The 24217-nt window shown below is 44.0% G+C and overlaps 1 protein-coding gene across 4 annotated transcripts in view; it reads right to left on the bottom strand.

Moving 5' to 3' along the window:
* Positions 1-24217, bottom strand: part of adcy3a (adenylate cyclase 3a) — a 60339-nt gene that overhangs the window by 19896 nt on the left and 16226 nt on the right. For all 4 annotated transcript variants that reach the window (XM_085176685.1, XM_085176683.1, XM_085176686.1 and 1 more), the window contains exons 4-17: positions 20254-20384; positions 18892-19003; positions 14665-14792; positions 14127-14285; positions 12730-12895; positions 12450-12569; positions 9988-10130; positions 5988-6149; positions 5715-5802; positions 3774-3890; positions 3345-3622; positions 2713-2794; positions 591-749; positions 357-503 (exon numbers count right to left, since the gene is read on the bottom strand). In XM_085176685.1, coding sequence (XP_085032811.1) covers positions 357-503; positions 591-749; positions 2713-2794; positions 3345-3622; positions 3774-3890; positions 5715-5802; positions 5988-6149; positions 9988-10130; positions 12450-12569; positions 12730-12895; positions 14127-14285; positions 14665-14792; positions 18892-19003; positions 20254-20384 — 1992 coding nt within the window. The remainder of the gene's footprint in view (positions 1-356; positions 504-590; positions 750-2712; positions 2795-3344; positions 3623-3773; positions 3891-5714; positions 5803-5987; positions 6150-9987; positions 10131-12449; positions 12570-12729; positions 12896-14126; positions 14286-14664; positions 14793-18891; positions 19004-20253; positions 20385-24217) is intronic.

The raw sequence follows: 24217 nt of genomic DNA, 5'->3' as shown, positions 1-24217 counted from the left end.
TATTGCTAATGCAGTCATATGGCACACTGACCTCTGAGGAAATGTTAGATGCACTCATCATCAGAAAGGTTGCCCCTGCTCTAAAAGCATGCATTACAAATGTTACAGCACACGTATCATAGTTAAAATCTGTAATATGTTTTGTGACGACCCCAATGAAAGCCAGAAGCTCCACATGTGGCTTTAACCTCTTCCATAATAGTACAGTGATGGATAAGGTCAATAAGTAGTATTTTCAACTATGTGTCATGAAATAATGTGAGATTAAAGTCCCAGAGCAGTAGAGACAGAACTGATCTGACCTGATTTGTTGAAGAAATCAAACCTGTGTGACACTGAGGAAAAAAGGTTCTTACGCTGTCAAAGTCTGAGATGATCTCGTTGAGGAAGCGTAAGCATTCGATGCCTCCATTATTGATGCTCTCCTCTGTGTAAAAGTCAGAGAAGTTGGGGATCGAAGCAAACATGACTCCGATCTCGTCATATGACTGGCTGTACAGCTCCTGGAACAGAGTGGATCATCAGTGTGGACAGACTCCTGACAGTCACAGTGAGTTAAGGATGTGATGTGCTATCAGCGAGCCTCTTACCTCGTCCCTCTTCTTGGATCCTAGGAAGTGTCGAGCCACATGTTCAGGCAGCATGTTGGTCACCAGTGCTTCGTTCCAGCGCCGCATCTCATACACCTTCTCCTTTTGCTCATGAACCTCAATCTTCCAGAGGAAAAGGGTACGGGCGAGCTTCTCCACCTTCAGGTGCCAACAGGTTCTCATGTTAGCCAACTGCGAGCAATGAAGTGCTAAAACGTTGCACATTAGCAAACTGCAGGGAAAACTGACGTGAAGTCATAACGCTGTAATATAAAACTATTGTGCCTAAAGATATATTACTGACATGCATTCAAATAAAAGAAGCAGCCAGCACTTTGTGGTCCTGTGTCACATTTACAACCAGACTACGAAACAGGAGAAGACGCCGGCATTATGGGAAACATCCTGTCTAAACCTTGTAACAAAGACGATGGGAGCTAACTGACTATCAACCAGTCGCCGACGCATCAACATGTGATGACGAGACTAGCCTTGTGCCACCTAAGAGCTTAGATCTAATTCGTAGATTTTTCTAGTGCATTTAACATGATGCAGCCGCTGCTTTGGTGTGAGAATCTACCAGAAGTATCAGTAAAGACATCCAGCAGCTCACCGACTACATGACAGACAGGCCACAGACTGGGTAGAGCTCTGCCTGATTTGGTAATGTGAGTGCCAAAAGGTCCTGAGTCGCCTTGGTTCCCGTTCGTCTTGTATACGTATTTTTGTGATTATGTTTAATTTTATTTGTATTAATACTACTACTTAGGGGTGGGCGATATAAACGATATACGATGGAAACGATATAAATTTGGCCAACGATAGAGATTTTGACTATATCGCTCTATCGCGATAGCGCATGTTGATGATGTCATCAAGCTGCGCCTGTTTTGGTTGAAAGCATCGCAGCGGCTACAACCATTATCAACTGCAAATTATGCCAACAGTCATAGCAAAGAGATGAAGCACTCTTGAAATATGGGAAAGCCAAAAATCTTCCTCCACTTCCGTAACATTGATTCATTAATAACTTTTATCGAGTGGAAAAAAAAAGTTGGCGTTCATCCTCCAGCTTCACTGTGCTAATGTTATGCTAACATAGCTGTGTCGCTAGCAATCACGTAGCACAACGTTATATAGCAGCTAGTCCAACTTCAGTAACCCTGCAAACGCCACTGCTGTTTAGTTTTCTGTCTTCATTCATGTTGGAAGTGGTAGCAGAGCTGTACGTTTGAATTAGTTTCAAAAATCTCTCAGTCAGAACATGGTATGTCATGTTTAGCTGTAAACTAGCGAGCTAACTTCCTGTTAACTTCTAACTCCATTAAATGTAATAAATTCTATTTTCATGGATGCCTGGATGTTAAACTTAATTGTTACACCTGGTAAAGCAGCAACGCTGATAATTTTATTAAAGATTAAAGAATTTAGACTGCTCTGACAATCCATCAAGCTGTGCAGCTTACCAAAGTTGTACTAAAACATTTTTTAACAGATTTCTGCCCAAATCGGTTCGAGGTCAGTGAGCACAACCAGAATTCATACATAAGGCACACTCTCGATTTTTGAGAAAATTAAAGGATTTTAAGTGTGGAAAATACCTTATACAGAAGAAAATAATATATCGTGATATATATATCGTTACCGCACATGCTTGAAATTATATCGCGATATGAATTTTAGGCCATATCGCCCAGCCCTACTACTTCATCATTTCAACTGCTGTCAAAAGTATTAACAAAGTAGTTACGATGTTCTCTCATTTGTTATCATCATGACTCCTGACGACCCACAGACCCACACGCAGCAGGTTTTTCAACTCTCATGCAAACACCAGATGAGCTATGTCAGACCTGACTTTCCCTCTGGGATCAACAAAGTTCTTCTTACTCTTAGACACTGCTGATTTTAGGGATAAAAAATCATTTATAAAAGTATCAGTTGTGCATTATGTCCAATTACCATAAAATGATCTTCAATAATATTTATGGGCTTGGAGCTCAAGTATTTACCAGTAAACATGACAAAGAACTACAGATACTACAGCTCAGTACTACACAATACAATACTACATAAAGCATTCCCTTTACTTTAGTGAAGACAATAGACAAGCTTAACTTACATGTCTGGAGAAGTAATAGAAGCTAACCATCATAATGAAGATCATAACTGTCATTGCGAATTTAGATGGGACCAGGAATGACCTGTCAAAAACACAACAGGGAAACAACAACAGTCTGAACATTTCTTCTGTGTATTTTCCACAAGAACATGTTGTTCCAAGACCTGCAGACACACTGGAGCTGCAGACAGACGTTCCTATGTTACCCTAGCACGAGTACAAGGAAGGTATGGTAACATCCACGCCCACTGCTGGAGCCCTGCTGTCACAGGGACGGGGGCTTGGTAACAGGCACATGTCAGAATAAGAGTCTGAACCCACCAATGGCAGAGCACGCTGTTTATACTGGAACAGCTGACATTTATATACATGCTGCAAATTTCTCAAACACTTTGGAGACAAAGTGGAATTCTGCATGAAACACACTGACATGAAACTGAGACTTGAATACACACACGAGCACGCGCACACACACACACTCACACACACACACACACACTCACACACACACACACACTCACACACACACACACTCACACACACACACGCACACACTCACACACACACACACGCACGCACACACACACACACACACACGTTTGCTTCATACAGATCATACTGGGTGTTTTCACCTGTAGTCGTGGAAACGGGCCGTGTCATAGCGGTCAAAGATGTCCTTCCAGCTGTAGATGTTAACGACGCCCGTGGCCACTGTGATGAGCAGCATCAGCGTAAGCTTAACCATGTGACTGACCTGAACCAGCATCGTGGTGGCCATCAGAGCCAGCACAGCAACGTAGCTGTAATATTTGGGATTATTCAGGCAACCTTCAAGGCTGGACACGGACAGCGAGGAGGAGGGAGCCACCGTGGTGGAGTCGGAGTCTGGGACCTGAGGCAGACAACTCAGCTACACAGCAGAGAGGCACAAAGCCATCAGCTTCACCAACATCTGCCCCCCCACAATAAGTTTTTATGTTTTATTGGCTCGAGTTTTTACATAATTCACCTGCTCACTGAGAAAAAGGTGCATTTAGCCTAAAAACAAACGAGGAGCTCACCATGTCCATTATGTCAGCCATGGTGAGGATGAAAATGGCAGTCATGGCCCAAGTGTTGCGAGCCCAACGTGTGTGGTCAATCCAGGTGGAGAAAGACACCAGCTTCTTGGCAAAGACCTGACATGAAATCCATCCATTTAGTAACGAAAGGTTTTATTCATGAACAGTCATATTGTCACTGTGGCTGAGAAAACAACAACATCATTTGTGATTATTGTTTCTTTTGCTCACAGATGCTGTGAAAGGTTAAAAGAGTGTCAAACATTTAGGCTTTACATGGTTGAGGTACACAGACCTGCAGTCTGCACAACTCTGATTTGAGATAATGCCACAGTGTTAAAATTCACATTGCTACACAGTAACAACGTAGTGTACATTGTATACTACATGAAAGTGTACTCGGGGACGTCACTGAATTGACTATCTGACAAAAGCAGCTGTACACAGTAACAACTGCATGGATGGGACTTAACATGACAGACGCTTTTAGGTGTCTCTTTCACAACAACTGTGAGCCTGGGCATCATTAATCCTCTCACGTGTGTTTATCGTTCTTGAGTAAAGATGACCACAGATTTAGCCTCTTTAAACGGACACTGCAGGCCGAGGACGTTGTTATATTGGATGTAGCACCGATAAGTCCTGCAGAGCTACATGCAGTGTTTACAGTGACCTTGCAGTTCTCGGTCCATGTAATTAGTGTGCGCTGCAGCCCTGAGCTGAGCGGAGGCGTGACATCAGCTGTCAATATTCACCCGACTGCAAAATATCAATACATCTAAATTTCCATTAAGAGGGAGGATCAAAAGTACTCTATGCTGAACACACGGCTTTTTTCCATGACTTCAGAAGATCACATATTTATTCAGTACATGGCAGACTTAAACTTTAACCCCGGTCTTAAGTATTAAACTTACTTACCTGAATTATATGTCAAAACTGAATTAAGACAGTTTTGTAAACATTTTTCCTTTTTCTGTTGTTAGTTGCATATTAACTGATTTTTGATATCAATAAACAAACGTAATCTTTTGTCATTTCATATCTATTGTTTCAGCTCCTCTGAACTCAATATAATCTCTCTCTGCCCATTTCTCTATTTGTGACTCTACAGGAGACGCGTGTAAGTGATACGATCACAGAGGTGTTTGAGAGTAGCAGTTACACTGATTCGTGAAATGAACGATACGGGAGGAAAACAGTTTTAAATCTGTGTAATGTGTCTCTCATCGCCTTAACTTATTTGTGTAGTAGGTGTTTTTGTCTGTGAAAAACTGTGTGAGGGGAGGGTAGAGTAAAGACTCAACAGATGATACACTGTCTATATGGGAAAAGCCCAAAACCTCCAAAACAAACTTTTAGAATTGCAGGTCTGAGTTTAAAACGTTTGAAGAGCCGATACATGATTTGCACATTTAGTGCGCTATGGTTTCTGTCTCACATCAACGGCCAATTAGAATCACCAATTAGCTTATCATCCAATATCTTTGGACAATGGGAAACTTGAATTTTAACTCACGTGATCATCTTTTCCTAAACCTAACAAAGTACTTTTAGGACCTAAACTTAACCAGAGCGAACTAAACGAAACGATACATTAGTTACAACTTTATGGAACCTAGACAAATAACTGATACAGTTTCATACCGTGTTAGCAATTAAGAATCAGTAGTAACATTTTGTTAACATAATTTCCAACATTAGCATAGCCCCAAAACTGTGACAATATGTGGACAACTCTGTGTGAGACAAAATGCCACTGCTGGTTTCCAGAGAAGAAGGTAACGACCCATAAATCGCTGAGAGGTTACATATATCCAAACGATCCCACCACCAGCGTGTATTTAATCGATTCTGTATCTGAACAAGGTTGTAAAATAAAAGAAAATGCTTCTAATCACATGAAGTGTAAATGAAGTCTAAGAATGTGTTATAACTCACTCTGGGGAAGATGGCAGCCAGAGAACAAATGGTCAGGATGAGCAGTAAGACCTCCCCCACTGCGAAGGTGATGTAGTTTGCAATCAGCCTGTTCCAGAACAAGTGAACGTAGTGGAGAGTAATTAGTGAGTTATTATTATTACAGTTATTATTTCCAGCTTACACTGCCAAAGTGTGTAGGCTTATTTTTGCTTTCATTTTGTTCTGTTCTTAGGAGAGTAGGTGATATAAACCATCCTGCCCAGAATTAGTAAAACAGACCTGTGAACTCACCAGGGGTCTATGAGCGCCTCCATCACTGCAGTGAAGAGCAGAACCACGCAGGAGCAGCAGAAGGCAGCGCCGCTCTGTTTCTCCTTCTCCACAGAGAAACGTGTTTCCAGCTCCGGATCCACAAACCTGAGGGACAGCTTGTTGGTGTGTTTCCCCTTCAGACTGAGGAACAACAAGCGTAGTGACAGTGAATGCAGCACACTGCTGGTTACATTATTAACCATTTTATGGAAGTGAAGCGATTGACGTGAATGGTCTGTCCTGGGCAGGCGCGGTGGAGGTGGCGCTTCCATGATTGGTCACGCCAGCATGTGGTTGCCTTAGTGAGATACTGAGCTTGTTTTCAGAGAACCGGGGTCACGCCAGTAACCAAATAATACCAATGACAACATGGACTGATTAAGTCTTATTTATGGTATTTTAAGACAGGTACGTTTGTTTAGAGTAAGAGTTGGAGTTTGCCAACAAACACTATAACATAGCATGAGCAAGGAAAGGAAATCTCTGCTGCTACTTGAACTTCGATCAGAGATTTGGTTTGATCACTGGCTCCACTTTTCCCACATGTGTATACAAGACTGGAAGGTTAAAGATTATTAAATATACTGCTGAAAAAAATTTAACTACCACTTCAAAAACACATAATGGAGTTTAACTGAAACTCAACTGATGGTTCCTTTCAAAGCTCACCTGGTATCTCACAGTGGGAAACTCTCTGCTGTGACCAATCATGGAAGCTCCACTACAACATCTGTCCAAACCAGACAACTTCAAGGACGTGGTGTTCCTCAGCCCCCTTATAATAACCAATGACCCCACAGCAGGCATGCTTGTTTTCTTTCCTGTGAAGATCATAAGAGCTTACTTAACTTTGTACTGATGCAGCTGTTAATGTAGTCCAGGATGATGGGTTTTCCTGGTTTTCACGAATATCTTTTACACTATAGTACACTTTTATGCCAAGGAACTATATTCTTCCAAGAGCGGTTGTTGCAATACTGCTACCTGCGTGTTATAAAACTAGCTGGTTGTTTCATATTTGTGGCTATTGCTAGATAATGGAATAACGTAAGTGGCACAATGGTCAGCACTGTTGCCTCACAGCAGGAAGGTCCTGAGTTCAGTTCCACCATCAGGTTGCGGTCTTTCTGTGTGGAGTTTGCATGTTCTCGTCATGTTTGCGTGGGTTCTCCCACAGACATGCAGTTAGTGGGCTTGGGTTTTATTGGTAACTCTACTTTGCCCATAGGTGTGAGTATGAATGGTCGCTTGTCTCTGTGTGTTGGCCCTGCGACAGACTGGCAACCCGTCCAGGGTGTACCCTGCCTCTCGCTCTTTGGGATAGCCTATGGCAGATGTCACTCTGGCTCACAGTGCCAGGCAGCGACTCGTGGTGCAACGGATCAAAAGTCTCACAGTTTGGATCGGATCACGGTTTTAAGTCATGGATCGGATCAATTTTCGGATCAGCAAAAACAGAAAAAAGGACAAAATTATTTATTTAAGTATTTTTTGCCTGTTAAAAACATTCAACTCAAGATTCACTCCACACAGTTATATAAAAACAAATTAAGGTGCAATATAGGGCAGAACAGGGCTTTGAGTCTACCACTCAGCTGTGATATAATGAGCTGTCATTTGTAGTTGGGCAACAGAAGATGTCTGGATCAGTTCAGCCGTAAATTTAAACTTCCTGCTCATACATGTTTGGAACGATCTTGAAGTGGACGCGCAACGAGATATCATAGCGTGGCTCAAGCACGTTCATCATAGTTTAAACTTTGTTTTGCACACAGAATACGGCCTCCCGTCTGCAGCTAAACACCCCAACAGCTTCTGTAATAGCTTTAGCCCGGTCGGGTTGGGCAGCAAAGGGCTGCTCAAAGGCCTCTGCTCCTCCACTTGGACCGCTAGCGCTGCCCATATGTATCGCTTGACAGACCCACCACGCGCACCATACACATACTTTTTTTTCTTCTTTTTTGAATCTTCGGATCACGTGCTGCCGAACCGTGAAGTGGGATCGGTTCGGATTACCGATCAACCATGATCCGTTGCAGTGTCAGCCCAGAAGGGAATGTCAGGACTTCAGGTATCTCAGACATCGGTCCTGCTGATGGGTTGATCATTTTCTGCCGCCCTGTCCAAGAGTAACTGCCGATATCTTGGAATGTCCTACGTGGCTGGAGATTCGGCAAACGTTCTGGCAATGGGATGTATTGATGTGTCATCTGGGTGAGTTGGACTACCTGTGCAACCTCTATAGGGTACAGGTATCACCTCATGCCACCAATACTGACACTGACCTTGCAAAATGCAAAACTAATGAGAAAAAAGTAATGAGGAAGGAAAAAATGTCACCAAAAGACTATGGCCTAAAGTAGACTGAACCCAGGACCACCACAGCCTGACCATAACCTTTTATTTTCCACAAAGAGTGGAAGAGAAGTGACAAAGATGTCATGTGTGATATTTATGCAAACAGCAAAAAGCTGTAAATGGTGGAGACATTTAAAAGTACCAACAGTCAACTTGTCAACCCCTCACTCCGTGATAACTAAGGATGGGTATCGTTTAGGTTTTATCCGATACCGGTGCCAAACCGGTACTTTTCAAACGGTGCTTAAAGAATGGAGAACACAAACTTTGTCCAAAAACCTCTCATGTTCAGCTGTTTTTTTGTAAAAAGATAACAATGTTAGCCTTTCTGCAGCTATGGGGCATATATGGTATCACTCTTGGCTGGAAGCAGCTTAAACAATGGAAAAAACACAAATTTGTCCAAAAACCTCTCATGTTTAGCTGTTTCCCACTTTTTCTTTGGTCATTTTAGCCTTTTTGGCCAGGGTGAAGGGAGTATCTGCCATCAAACAAGAAGACAGCCGCATGTAGCTATGATGATGTTTGCTAGTTCACCTTACATGCATTAATGTAATAACGTGGTTAGCCTACTCAACGTAAATTACACACGAACAACATTAAGCTACTCACGCAGAGAAGAACGGCTGCTGCTGCATCATCATCCTCATCATTTCTGCTACACTGGCAGGGCTAGGGGCCAGGACTCTCCTCTTCGGGTTTTTGGGGGATGTTGCTAACTCCGGGTCGATAACAGGCACCACACCCGCAGTAGATGTGCTCGGTGTTGAGGTCTCGCAGCAAGCTATCAAATACGGCGCATTTCTCGGCTTTTAAAAAAACGCTATGCGTCGCCAGGTGTTTCATCAGATTCGAGGTGTTACCTCCTTTGACAGTATCACAGTATCAGCTTAAAGCACTTGTTGCAGCTGCTGAGTTTGCATCTTTTGCTGTGAAGTACAGCCAGACTTTGACCGCTTCGTCTTGGGCATTTTTAATCTGTAGCCCTGCTCTAAAAGAACGTACGTACCTGGACCCGCCTACTATCCTCGGAAACGTAAAATGATTGGCTAGAATCTAAAGTGTATCACAGCTCAGGGAAAAAAAAGCACCGAAATGTGCGCTGCTTTTCGGTCTGGTTACTACCGTTTATGTCAGAACCGCTGCCATCATAGCACCGGATACCGGTACCCATCCCTAGTGATAACCCACTGAAGCACCAGCAGCATAACAAATGGTAAATGGACTGATTCTTCTATAGCGCTTGTCTACTCTGCCGAAGTACTCAAAGCCTGTATACAACATGCCACATTCACATTCTCACAAGCACTTTCTCTGTACTTATTATCAGTCCTTTATTTATCCAGGTAAAAAATCTCATTGAGATTAAAAATCTAATTCTCAAGAGAGACCTGGCATCATGGCAAAAAAGGCAACTTAGTGCTTTCTAACTACACTCACATTCATGCTGCGATGGAGAGCAACTTGGGGTTAGTATCTTGCCCAAGGATACTTGACATGCAGACTGGAGGAGCCAGGGATCGACCCACAGCTCTACCTCCTGAGCTACAGCCACCACAAGAAACAAGAAACCAGTATCACTGATCGGCACCGTCACAGTGATGTGAGGATATTCACTTACGCTTGAACCGTTTCTCTCTCCAGCAGAGCTTCATTAAGGAGCTTGTTGAGCTCCTGTTCATTCTCCTGAGCATCAATCACCCGCTCAGCCAGGTCCCGCAGCCTCAGCCTCCTTCGGGGATTAGGGAACGATGGGTTCACCACCTGCAATCCAAAGGTTAGAGTACAGTTTAGGATTTCTTGCCTCCACGTAAAATGGGAGTCTGCTCTTTATCCAGTCACAAGTATAGACTAACTAAATAGATAAGCAAAGCGCATGCTGGAAAAATGAGGTTAATTCTGGAGGATCTAGAGCAGGGGGAGGCAACTCCAGGTCTCGAGGGCCGGAGTCCAGCAGGTTTTAGACGTGTCTTTGATCCAGCACAGCTGATTTAATGGCTGAATGACCTCAACATGTCTTGAAGTTGTGTTGACACAGGGTGATGTCTAAAACCTGCAGGACACCGGCCCGCGAGGCCTGGAGATGCCTACCCCTGATCTAGAGTAATAAGTTTCATCAGATGTTTCCTGGAGCTGCTGATGAATCCTGCCAAAGGCTGAACTTCTGATCTCTTCACTGAACATTATCCCAGAATCCTGAGAGCTCCTCCTGATACATGCCGCCACATGTTTGTGGTGACCTTTGTTATTCAGTGCTTACACTGAACACATGAACACAAATTTAAATGTGATTTTTGCAACAGACCTTTAGAATCCAGCTTGGTGCATCTAATGCTGCTTGTTCTGTTGTAGTGATGCAGATGTTGTTCACACAGATTCAGTTTTGCTGTGAAGAACATAACCTGCACTGTAGCTTTATGAGAAACCAGTATGTTAACCATTATATTCCTTATATCTCATTATATTTCACCTCAGAGGCCCAGGATGTGAGTGGGTGTTAAGGTGTCTGATATAGATGGCAGACAGTTGGTGTCGTAAGCCCCGCCCTCTGTTCAAAGATGGTCGCTCACTGTGGACACAGATGCTTCTTTCACTCCTCTTTCAAACCATCTGTCTTCTCTGTCCAAAATGTGAGCATTGACATCGTCAAAAGGGTGACCTTTGACCTTTAGATGCAGATGGAGTCTTGTCCCGTGGAGGTGTCTCTTCTATGGTTTGTTTGGTCTATAGGTACTGTTGTCACTGAGGAGTGCCAGCTGGTAATATGGTGATGTCGTGGTCTTTGCTCAGGTAAGAGACGACCTTCATCTTCTGTTAGTGGATGAGCTGCTCTACCTCCTGAGCTACAGCCACGCTGATGCAGAATGTGAATGAGAATGCCAGAGTGGCACAATCAGAACAGACAGGAGAGGAGAGATAGCAGCACTGTGTGATGAAGGACTTTCAGGCACCTGTTAATGTGTGAAAACCAGGGCTGGGTATCGTCACGGATTTCTAGAATCGATTCGATCCACGATTTGATTTGAATATTATAAATATAAATATTATAATTTATTTATAATATTTATTATTCATTATAATATTATAATTCTGATCACTTATCAGTACATATCTATATTTTTGTATCTATAAAAATAAAGCTGACACTGTGAGACTTCATCAGAGGTGTGAGCGTCACAGCAGACAACTTTGTGTCAAAGTAACTGAAACACAGAAAAACATGAAGGTGGTCTTCCTGGTCTGGGTTTTTATAGCAGATGACCTTAAAAATATTGTGCAGTAGATCAAAAACGAAGTGAAGCAGAGCAAAGTTACAGAGGTTTGATTACACACAGCTGAGCGTTTTGCAATTTTGCATCATTTTAAAAAGTTTACATTTGTTCAGTAATGAACAGCAGAAATGAGCCTCTCGTGTAGGAAGTAAGTAAAAAAAACAAAAGAAAACAGCGGGCGACAGCGTAGACTGGTGGGTAGTAAGTAAGGGTGGGTTTTGATTATCGATGTGGAGAGAGAGAGAGAGAGAGAGAGAGAGAGAGAGAGAGAGCTCTACATGAAGTGTTTATCCTGGTGGAAGCAAAACAACAAAAGTCAGAGTGAATTCATGACGATGTTTATGTGAAGCTAGTTTGGATCTTCTTTGTCTGCTGGTTCAGTCAATGTTGTTTGGAGAGATAAAAACCTGCAGCTTCTGAATCGAGCGCCAAAAGGACGTAAACACAAAGCGCCCGCCGACACAGCGAGCTGTCGGCTTTCAGCCCGACGGCATGTCCGTGTCCGCTTCCGTGCCATCGGTGAGAAAGTCACATCTCACTGATCCTGATCCGTCGGCGGGTCGAGCTGTGTGTTTACGTCTCTGTGCAGAAGCCGTGTTCCTGCTCTCATTTCCTGTCTTAGCTGTTTGGTGGTTGTTGATATTTTGTGAGGTTTCACCTGAGATTCTGGCATTTCGGGCAAAATACATTTATATTAAAAAATCAGGATTTTAATGAATCGATATCACGTTATCCAAGCCAGAATCAATTTTAATCGATGAATCGATCATCAAAACCCAGCCCTAGTGTAAAGCATCCTCTCTTTGGTTACCCTTGTGTCCAGCTCCTCTGGTTCCTCTGGTGTGGTGCAGGCTGTGTGGACGCTGCCGTTACAGTCGGTGGTGTTGATCAGCAGAGGGGAATTTCCATTGGACGAGGTTACGGACAGTTTCTAATGTGAAACAAGCAAACAGCAAGAACTGAGTTTATTATGAAGAAGACTTTTGTTTATATCATGCATTTGGATGTTCGACACGCTGCAGCAACACATTCACAACATGTAAACACTGACTATAGAAATATCTGCAGAGCAGGTGTGGAGCTTTACTTACGACGCTGTTAATGCCGTTCTTTCCCAGAGGTGCTTTAGGAACAACCACCAGGTAGGTGTCTATGCCTCTCTCCCTCAGGTAGTCACAGCGGTCGCCGCCGTTGCCCGGCTCCACATCAAACTCACCGTGAAGACACTCCATGGTGCTTTGTGAGATGTGAACACGGCTGTACACACACACAAGGTGGATTACACGGGCCATTGTTCTGCCAACTGTACTTCCACATTATCCACATCAGAGGGCCCGGGGGCGCCAGTGTCGGCAGCCTCGCCTCTGTCAGTGCGCCCCAGGGCGGCTGTGGCTACAACGTAGCTGCCATCACCAGTGTGTGGATGGATGTAGTGTGAAGCGCTATACAAATACAGGCCATTTACCATTAAGTGCTGTGCACAGTGATGCTTTGTGTCTGAGTGTTTTGGGTTATGCATTTACTTCCCAATCTAAAATATCAATACACACTGAATGTAAATATATGCACAACATTTAAAGCCTAAACTTGCGATAATAATACAAAAACCACAAAGAATTAAATGTTTAAAGTAAAACGTTTGATGGTTCACAGTAACAGGTTTGTCTTCTTATCCGGTTATTGGGAGGAAATCATGAGAACTTTTTTAAACGTATGAATATAATAATATAACTTCCAATTATAAATGTTAAAAAAACAGTATGAAAGAATATATCAGTTTCAACCAAAATAACCACAAGAGAGCACCAAACTGCCGTGAAGCTGGTGATACAACAACAGAGAGCCTGCTGTTAGCAGACAGACAATCAGACCAAATAATTAATCGATCACATGGTATCAACTCAATTTAGACATGTAGACATGGTGGAGATGACGTGATGACGTTCAAAGCAAGTGACTTTCATCATGGAGTTGTTGGTGTCAGACTGACTGATCTACTGGAGTCACTTCTCTGAGTGTTTACAGAGAGAAAAGAGGAAACATCCAGTGAGCATCGGTTCTCTGGGTGAAAACATGACCAGAAAGCTCACAGCGAGGCAACAGGTCGCGTCAACATGTGAGCTGAGGACCAAAGTCTCTGAGGAATGTCAGCAGCACCGTGTTGCATCGCTCTGTCAGTTTTAAAGGCAAACGTGGTTTAATTAGTAACAGCGAGTGTGTTTAGTTTCAGATCTCAGCCAATTCAGCATCAGAATAATTTGCTTCTGGCTGGGAATAGTCCAGTGACTCTTCTCTGAAACACCTTCACATGTAGCTGATAGACAAACACATGATAGATGATATAAATGTTTGGTTCAGAGTAAGAACTTTGATAAACTGTGCACATTCACATTCACACATGAAAACACTCAAATCAAAGGACCATGTGAGAAACACAGTCAGTATTGATCACTGCAACGACGCTGTAGTGTGCAGCTGATGTTCTCACCCTGGGATCCCTCCAGCCTCCATTTTATTGGCCACTGTGACATCTGTGGACCAAACATCGTACTGCCAACGTTTCTGTCCCAGCACTCCTCCCAGGACCGTACCGCTGTGCACTCCAACACGCATGTCGACATCAGTCTGGGTTTTCTCTCGGACATACCTGTGGTCAGTTCAGGAAGCAGCAGCATTAGAAACAAAGCAGCAGGAAGCACAGGAGTAATAATCAAGCTGTCTCAAAGCCTGATTACCACAAAAGAAGAAAAACAGGAAATGGCATCTCTGGCGTGCCACTGAACGCCATCCACCCGTGCACAGCAATGTTCTGGAGTCTGACCAACGTGATGGATCACAATCGATTTGTGTTTAATGACCCCTCGTTGTTACATCATGACAATCCACAAAACGTCAATAAGAGTCCATCAGTGGGATCAATGCCACACTGTGGACAGAATGACTAACCCACTACATCCCATAATAACGTAGATGAAACTGAGTTATCCCAGGCCGCCCCCCCCTCATGCGTGCTCATTCATACTCACGAAATGGCCTCCACCATGGCGAGGCCCATCATGATGGAGCAGGCGGCGTGGTCGTCCCTGTAGTCCGGCAGCCCACAGATGCAGTAGTAGCAGTCTCCCAGGATCTTGATCCTCAGCTGGTGGTATTTCTGAAAGGCAGGTATGTTTTAGTCAGACAGTGGATCAAGGTCGGACATAAATCACTCGCTCGCTGTCCGGCTGTCTTCTTAGCAGCAACAGCAACCGTTAAACTGCTAGAAACATGCGATGGATGGCAGTTAGCACAGACTTCAGCAGGCTGGATGGAGGCGAGCGGATGATCTGACATCGTCGTGTTGGTGTTGTTCCCAGATCATCATGAAAATGTTGTTCCAGGTTCAACATTGCAAGTGACCAATCACATTATTGTGACGTTATTCTTTTGCGCACCAACCCATTCGTGCATTTATGAAATTCCAATGTTGCAAGGACAATATCAATTCTGCTTAGCGTTTATTAAAGGGTTAGGGTCAGGGTCAGGGTCCGTTGATCGGCGGACAAAGGCGGTTTCTCGCAGCTTAAGTACAGTTTTTTGTTTTATGCCGGTTTTTCCCGAAGTCGCAAAAGTATGACATCACAACATTCTGATTGGTCACTTGCAATATTGATCCTGGAACAACCTTTAGTATGATGATCTGGGAACAACACCAACACAAGGATATCAGATCGTGCCAAGCGAGCACACAGGCTGTCCTTTTCCTCAGAGGCTGAGCTTAATCTTGGGCATTAAGCTACTCCTGTTACTGATTTTAATAAGAAATAATGCAAAAAAGCACTTTGATCTATGATGGTACACTATGTGGTTTTTAGGGGACTGCGAACATTATTGACATATTGTTAATGCTAACATATTAAGCTAGGTAACCTAGAAGGACAGAGCTCTACTGTCACCCATAAAGTTAGTTCCAGGCTGGTGAAACCTCATGTGAACTTTGACATTTGGGCTCATGCACAACCTGGGTACATGTTCACAGCCAGTACGGAGCCATGCTCCTAGATGATGACAAACTGGGGTACAGCCTCATACCAATTAAGACAGGATCTCTACAGAGAGATATTTGCACATGAGCACCTGTAGGTAACATCCAGGACTCTGGCACGAGTCGTGTTGGACTGTAAACAATGAACGGCATACAGAACAGTAAATCGTGCCTGCAGGTAGGGCACACACATCCTGTTAAACGTTAAAAGATCTCAATAAACAAAGTTTATTTTCTAAATATGGTTTTCACAGTGTCACAGTGGAATTAGCCCTCCAGTGTTGTAGTTCACACATCGGCTAACAAACAAAATCCTGTTCGATTCTGGGAGGAGACACAAATCCCTTTGGGGCTGTGTCAGCAAAATCATCAAACATGTGCAGCTACCCACTGTGGCAATCCCGTGTGAACACGGCAACAGCCAAAAGCAGCTTTTTCTAATAGTGCAATGTTGGCCCAGCATTCTTAGTATTCATGTATTTTGTTCTTTATTTGGGCCGTGGTTCCTGGGTTGCTCTGTTACGTTGTTCCTTATTTGATTTCCCCTTGTGACTTTTACCCTGTGTGCCCCTCTGTATCTGTGAGCCCTCGTCTCCCCTCGTGTTTTATTCCATGTTTCCTCAGCCCGCTATGCCTGTGCTCTCCCAGTGCTCTCTCTCTCCTCCTGTCTGCACCTCTGTGTACTTCCTGTTTTACTTTGACAGTCTCCCGTCAGTGTGTTTCTCCTGCCGTGTCGCATTATGATTATCTGTGTCAGCTGTGTTCCCCGTGTGCTCCCACTTCCCTCGTTAACCCTCTGTGTATTTATGTGCATGTCTCCCTCAGTTCAGTGTTGCGTCGTCAATGTTTCCTCGGTCCCCAGTTAGCATTCCCAGATTAGTTCTGTTTCTTTGTGGAGCCTGCAATAAAGCAGTGATTTTGAGTTCAGCTTTTTGTCTCCGTGAGTTTTGTGTTTGGGTTCATCAGCCTCCACACAGCCAGTTCATGACAGAACGAGGTTTCAGGGATTAGGTCCTGTGTTGCAGGTAGAAATAAACTCCTTGCTGTGAGTTTCTCCTTTACTGAATCAGCTACCATTAGCTTCAAATGTGTTGTCTGCATCCTGAATTTTACAATTTTTAATTTTATTGTTGTTTACAATTCAATTCAAATCTATTTTATTTATTAAGCAGCAAATTACAACAACAGTCCCCTCACTGTGCTTTATATTGTAAGATAAAGACTCTATAACTATACAGACAGAACGGCAACAATCAAAGTTTCTCAAGGAGGAGCAGCCATGTGCAGCAAGCCGATTGGGGGAGACAGGACATGAGACATGCTGTGGAAGAGAGGCAGAGAGTATTTATGCTCTTAGCATGTTGGCCCATTTGACTACATCTAAAAATAAATACATATGCATAATAATAAACTGACAGCAACACTGAGCCACTGAGGAAGTGACATGAAACCACAGCAACCATTGCTAAACATGGATATATATCAACGTACCACAAAAAGTCAGAAAGTTTGTTGTAAAACAACTTTATGTGTTTTGTTCTCGGCGATACACATTTGTACCACTGACCAGCCTGTTGTGTTCCCTTACTGCGGTGCCACGTTTGGATTGAGCAGCCACATACGTGGACTGTGCCCATGAAAAACCTGCCATATTGAAAATTAAACAGTTTATTCTTTTAGCAAACAGGGGCCTCAGTATCATGTGAAAGAGCCACACACAGCGGAAAAAGCCCGGCACCTCCTCCTGTAGCGGGCATGATACGAACACAGGGTAAAAGGGCCGATGGCCACCAGATGGCCGGGCACTCCTTCTCCACTGTGTTGTACCTGCCCTCCCACTCCAACAGTTTCCTGCTGATGCACACGAACAGGCGGTCACTCCTCCGGCCATAGGCACGCCACCGCCATGGCGCGAAAGACCTCCAGGAAGGCGTGGGGGTTGTCTCCTTTCCCCATTCGGTAGAGGGTGGGGGCGGCGGCAGTGTCAGCAAGGAACCACCTTGAGCGACCAGACTCTCCAACATCGCCTGGTGCACAGACCGGTCCTGCAGCTGTTCCAACACAAAACACAGCTGTCTGCTCCCACTGCACAGCTGGCAGCTCACCAACATCTGGGCCCACGCCTTAACTGGTTGGGCCAGTCATTGTTCCGCCGTGCCACGACTTGGGTTTTGGCACCGCTGTGACAATGATGGACCAGCAGCATCGCAGTTTTGCACGTCTTTATTGGTCTTTATTGGTTTCCACTGTGCACCTTTCCAGCTGCCCTGCTCCTGTACCACAAACAGCACACCTCCCACCTCAGATCCTGGCAACATCTTTTACAGGGGAACCATGATTGGATGATGAGGTCAGACGTATAACTCCTCCCCTGACAACACACCCTGAACGCACTGCTCCACCCCTCCCCTGCAGCTGAGCAACAGAACCACACCTCCGCCACACACCCGCACCGCCCAACTGAGGCCGGTGGGGGTGTGTCATCTTGGAAGACATAGTTCAGTCCTAGACTGTGGGGATATGGGGTTGCCACTGGTTACAGAAACACATCTTGGTATCTCTCTGCACAGAGATTTGCCTCCAATGATAATTGAGGGAGATGCTGGCCCACACCATCACACCGCCTCTAACAGAAGCTGTTACCCTACAAGTTAATAGATGAACATATCAGTAGACTGCATCTGGACTCATTACAGAGCATACTATCCCTCATGTTCAGGTTCCAGTTTACATGATGCCGACACCACTGCAAACAGGCCCGACAGTGAAGGACATTTAAGGCACATTGGTGCAACTTGGTTTTACAGAGCACCAGCTTGAAGATGCCCCTCGGCACAAGCCTTATCCAGATCAGTCAAATGTGGCGTGCCTTACCATTGTAGCAGACCATTGTTGTATCTGATTGTCAGCACCTGAGTACCAGAGATCAAAACAACAGCAGAACCAGCGATTTTCATTAGCAAAGGTGGCACCATTGGAGGGGAAAGGAACAGGCTTTTTCCAATGGTATGATATTTATTGCCAAGAAGCATTGTTACAACAAATTGATATGTGACAATCATTTCAAATGACCTCCCATAAATCACATAAAGCTTAGACGTCGATTCTAAATGAGCATTTCTTGTAATCTTGATGAATCCCATAAAAGATTTCAGTCTAAATCGGAAAAATGTAAATAACAACAAATAACCATGACATCACTTTAGTTAGTTTACACTGTGATACTCACAGCAGCTAGTTTGTCAAAGCGGGCAAAGAGCTCATTAAGCAGTTTGACGAGCTCCTGAGCGCTGCAAGAAGACGACAGCTGGGTGAAGCCCACGATGTCTGCAAACAAAATACTGAAAGAGAACAAATACACATTACTGACATCATTCTTCTACGGTTACATTAAAAAAATTCTTCATGCACATTTTCAAAAATTCAAGAAGAAGCTTAGTATAAGCAAATCGAACAGGACCATCGGCTTTCATGTTAGTGGCCTCTTTTTCACAATATTCTTATCCATTAATGTTAAAATATATACAAGCCATGTTCCAGAAAGCAATTTGTAAATAAAGAATGCAATGATTTATATTTATACTGTTTTGTTTGTTTGTTTGTTCTTTTACAGACAATATGTCAAACATGAAAAGGCAAAAATTTTCTTTTAAGAAATATGTAAACTCATTTTTGAACAGCAGAGGGCTAGAAAATATTTGTACTGCAAAAACAGATGGTAAAAAATGTCAAAATCCCAAATTCATTTTGAAATCATCGATGAAATGTCTTGCATTTAGCTTGTTATCAGCACACTGTTGTTCACATGATAAGAGTACTGTGCACATCTGTGAAGGCATCATTAATGTTGATCGATATATTTTATAGCTTCACTCGAGTCTTACTGACTATTCAAAGCACTTTAGAGTACAAGCTACGTTTAAAGCCAATTTGAAATTGTAACTGAGAGAAAGCACCCAAATGCAACTCACACGAAAAATAAATATACAAAATCCAAACCTTTGACTTCAAACATGCAGTGGTCACAAACAATGAAGCTGGGAACAATGCCAAAAAGACAGTTTGTAAAACACTCTGATACCTCAAATGCAAAGAAATCAAAAGTAACACAAAGTCCAAAAACACTGGTGGAAATTGTTGAGTAGGGGTCCCCAATCCCAGTCCACGGTGTCCCTGCAGGTTTTAGATCTCACCCTGGGTCAACACACCTGAATCACATGATTAGTTCATTACCAGCCTCTGGAGAACTTCGAGACATGTTGAGGAGGTCGTTTATCCATTTAAATCAGCTGTGATGGATCAAGGACACATCTAAAACCTGCAGGACACCGGCCCTCGTGGACTGGGATTGGGGACCCCTGTTGTAGAGTATACAGTTGTGGTGGGCAACTGAGTGAATACAGCAGTTTAACTGGGGATAAGCAACAGGTGTGAAAGACAACACAGGTCAAACCAATCCTGAGCCAAATATTAACAAGGATTTACCAAAGGAAATAAGACCCAAATCCCCAAACCTTGACAAAAATCAGACTCATACTTCACAGACATGCAGAACCCTTGATGGTTTAAGTTTATAGAGGAACCAAATTACCTGACATTTTCATGCCTGTACATGTACATGGTGTTGAACTGTTGCATTTCTTTCTGACTAGGCCCCTTCTTCATGTCCTGAAGCATTTCATCAGCTATGTGCTTTGGAAGAATGGAGAGGAGCAGACGCTCCTGTGGAGGACAAAAGCAAAAGCAGACAGAGCATATTAGAAAACAACACTCCCTTAGAAAACACTGTCTTCCCTCACAGAGAAGACACTGGCTATCCTATTGCTTTTCTATTTGGCTTGAATACAAGGACTTTGCCATGCACATTGGAGCATTAGCACCAACCAAGCTGGAGGCCACCACCCGATGAAGCCAACAGAACCACATCATAACGCGAAAAGCAAAGATGAGATTCTGAGACCATCCAACTGAAAGCCTTCCGCCACTTCTATACTACGTCTACGTCTATAAATTCTGTCAATAAAAATCATGAAAGGAATTGTTGACAAAAGGCAGCCCTGGTGGAGCCCATCACCCATCAGGAACGAGTCCGACTTATTGCTGGCTATGCGGACCAAGCTCTTGCAACGGTCGTATAAGGACTGAATGGCCGGTAGCAATGGGCCAGACACCCCACAGCACCTCCTACGGGACACTCCGAAGGACACGGTTGAATGCCTTCTCCAAGTCCACAAAACACATGTAGACTGGTTGGGCAAACTCCCATGAACCCTCAAGTATCCTTGAGAGGATAAAGAGCTGGTCCAGTGACCAGGACAAAAAACTCATTGTTCCTCCTGTATCCGAGGTTCGACTAAAGGACTCTCCTCTCCAGCACCCTGGTATAGACTTTCCCAGGGAGGCTGAGGAGTGTGATCCCCCTGTAGTTGGAACAGACCCTCCGGTCCCGCTTCTTAAAGATGGGAACCACCACCATAGTCTGCCAATACAGTGGTACCACCCCTGATCTCCACGCATCGTTGTAGAGGCGTGTCAATCAAGACAGCCCTACAACATCCAGAGCCTTCAGAAACTCAGAGTAGATCTCATCCCCCCCAGGAGTTGTTTAACTGCCTCAGTGACCTCGCCCCTGGAGACAGGCGAGTCATCACCCTCGTCCCCAGACTCTGCTTCCTCCATGTAAGACGTACCAGAATATCTTCGAGGCAGTTCTAAAGTATTTTTCCATGGCCTCTATGAACTCCTCCCAAACCCAAGTTTTTGCTTCAGGCCTGTCAGTATCTGTCAGCTGCCTCTGAAGTCCCACAAGCTAACTAAGCCCAATAGGACTCCTTCCTCAGCCTGGTGGCTCCCTTCACCTCTGGTATCCACCATTTGATTCGGGGGTTACCACCACGACAGGCACCAACCACCTTGCGGCCGCAGCTCAGTGCGGCAATGAAGATGCTGAACATGGTCCATTCAGACTCGATGTCCCTCAGAAAGCTGTTGAAGCTCTTCCGGAGGTGTGCGGACTGGGGCCTCTGCCAGGCATTCCCAGCATATCCTTACTATGCATTTAGGCGCGCCAGGTCTGTTCAGCATCCTCCCCGCCACCCGATCCAACTCACCACCAGGTGGTGATCAGTTGACAGCTCAGAACCGTCCATTTACCTGAGCGTCCAGAACATATGGCCGCAGGTCTGGTGATGCGATTACTAAATCAATCATCGACCTGCGGCCTAGAGCTTCCTGGTGCCACGTGCATTTATGGACACTCTTATGTTCGAACATGGTGTTCATTATGGCCAAACTGTGGTTTGCACAGAAGTCCAACGACAAAACACTGTTCTGGTTCAGATCCGGGAGGCAGTTCTTCCCAATCACACCCCTCTAGGTCTCACTGTCATTGCCCTCATGAGTGTTGAAGTCTCTCAGTAGGACAACTGAGTTCCCATGCGGTGCACCCTAAAGCACCCTGCCCAAAGACTCCAAGAAGGCTGGGTACTCTGAACCGCCACTCGGCACACAAATGCAGACCCGAAGGCGCATGGAACAAACCCTCAAATCAAATGGGAGAAACCCCAACGTACAGGCAGCAAGCTGAGGGAATACTACGATATCCACCCTCAACCAGGACCAATTTGCCATGGGAGACCCTACCAAGGGGCCCTACCGGACAACATAGCCCCCTGGATCCCTGGGACACACAAACCTCTCGACCACGATAAGGTATTTAAGCGTATTAAATTTTGTTTTAAGAGAATGAGGCCAAGCCACAGATCCACAGCAGGATTTTCTGGCACAACTTTACCTGCTTCCAAGGTGCATTGACAGGATGAAACAAATCACAATGCAGAGACTCCAGCAACACTTAAAGGGAAGAGGAACAACTTTATTGACTGACCAACGCGTTTCGGCTTGTTGCCTTCATCAGGGTCATAGTAACACATACTAGAAGTGTGCTTAAAAAGCGCTTTGGGTGCCTAGAAAAGTGCTATATAAATGCAATCCATTATTATTATTATTATTATTATTAAATAAAAGGCAGGAATCAGAAATAAATTTTAAAAAATTCAAATTAACCAATCACATCTTCAAGCCACAGATCCAGAAATTGCTGGAAGGTTCATCTGACCAAGGAACTAAGACCCTAGTTGTTCACTAGGTCATTATTGCACTTTTCTCAATCTTTTAGGAAATGGCAGCAACGTTAAGAATGTAAAAATAGTTCCTAGAAAAGAACACAAGAAACTACAGTGAGCAATACATAAGGGAGATGAGTAAAGGTCTAAATGTCTCTTAAAGCATGACAAAGGCACCCTAACCCCAACGCCCTAACCCTCTTGCTGTGTTTACAGGTTGACTAGCTCCAAACTGTTAGGCAGTGAGGCTGTCAAGGAAATCCAAAAGTGAAACACAGGAGTTAACATCCAGTTTGTAAGAGTGCTGTACAGAATGCTATAACAGGGTTTATATGTGAGCTTTCAAATAGAAATGGTTGTAATACTTGAACTTTGTACTGATTTTTATGTGTGTTGAGATGAAAAGAGGAAGAACAGTGGAGCAAGTTACATAAACGTACTAGATGTGCCAACAGCATGGACAGGTTGAGCGTGTGCATGACTGCACATGTGCACGTATAAAACAGGTGTGAGGCATGGAAAATATTAGCAGTGTAGAGAGAGAGGAGGCGATGGATATCAAGCATATAAAGTGTGCTGCTGAAAAGGTTTGGGATTCTTCTTCTAGTTTTCCATAAAGAAGTGGCAAACAACATCAGAAGAACAGACTTTGGAGTTCACAGTTGGAAATATCAGCGAGAAGCACCAGAGGATTAACCACTCCGGACTTAACCACTCTGGACTGATGAATTGGAATTATAATTTTTGGCTTTTTCTCTACTTGTTCCTGTAGGATGCTGGATTGCCATCTCAAAGCTCACCAAACTTTGTAGCGAGTCTCTGCTTCCCCATTTGGGCATTATTGGGCACAGCATGGATGTGCCTCCTCTCTCTCATTGTTCTTAAGATTAATCTCAGAGATCAATAGCATAAAGTAGATTAGTTAGATTAGGGTAAAATTTAGGTGATCTGATTAAGGGATTATTACTATTTGATTAAGCTTTGGTCCTACCATATTGTATAGATAAAATAGCCTCATTCAAACGTCTAAATTGTGTTTATTCACTCTTTGTGAAATAGTAAAGGTCAAAACTTGTGCATGAGCATCATCATTCAAAAAGTTCTTGCGGGTTGTGCACAGCCAATGAACAGATCCTTTTTCCTACCCACTAAAGAGTAACCTGGTCAATTTTACGAGGTGCACGGGTCATACAGAAGAGCTCCAGTTAGTCGTGTGGTTCACAAATCGCACTTGAGCTGCAAGGATACCCAGTCAGAGGAAGTAGGGTAGACATCCAGAGTTTAGCAGAGCGAGGCGAATCTGTTGCATAATATCACTGACCCTGCCAGTCCAGATCCCCTTTACAGGGATAACTGGCAGATCCAACAAGTGTTTTCCTCAAACAAAACAAAAGCATACACACACACACACAGACACACTTATTGTTTTTA

This window comes from Neolamprologus multifasciatus, chromosome 11, assembly GCF_963576455.1.
Source record: "Neolamprologus multifasciatus chromosome 11, fNeoMul1.2, whole genome shotgun sequence".
In the NCBI taxonomy this organism is placed as follows: Eukaryota; Metazoa; Chordata; class Actinopteri; order Cichliformes; family Cichlidae; genus Neolamprologus; species Neolamprologus multifasciatus.
This window is presented reverse-complemented; position numbering and strand designations above follow the sequence as displayed.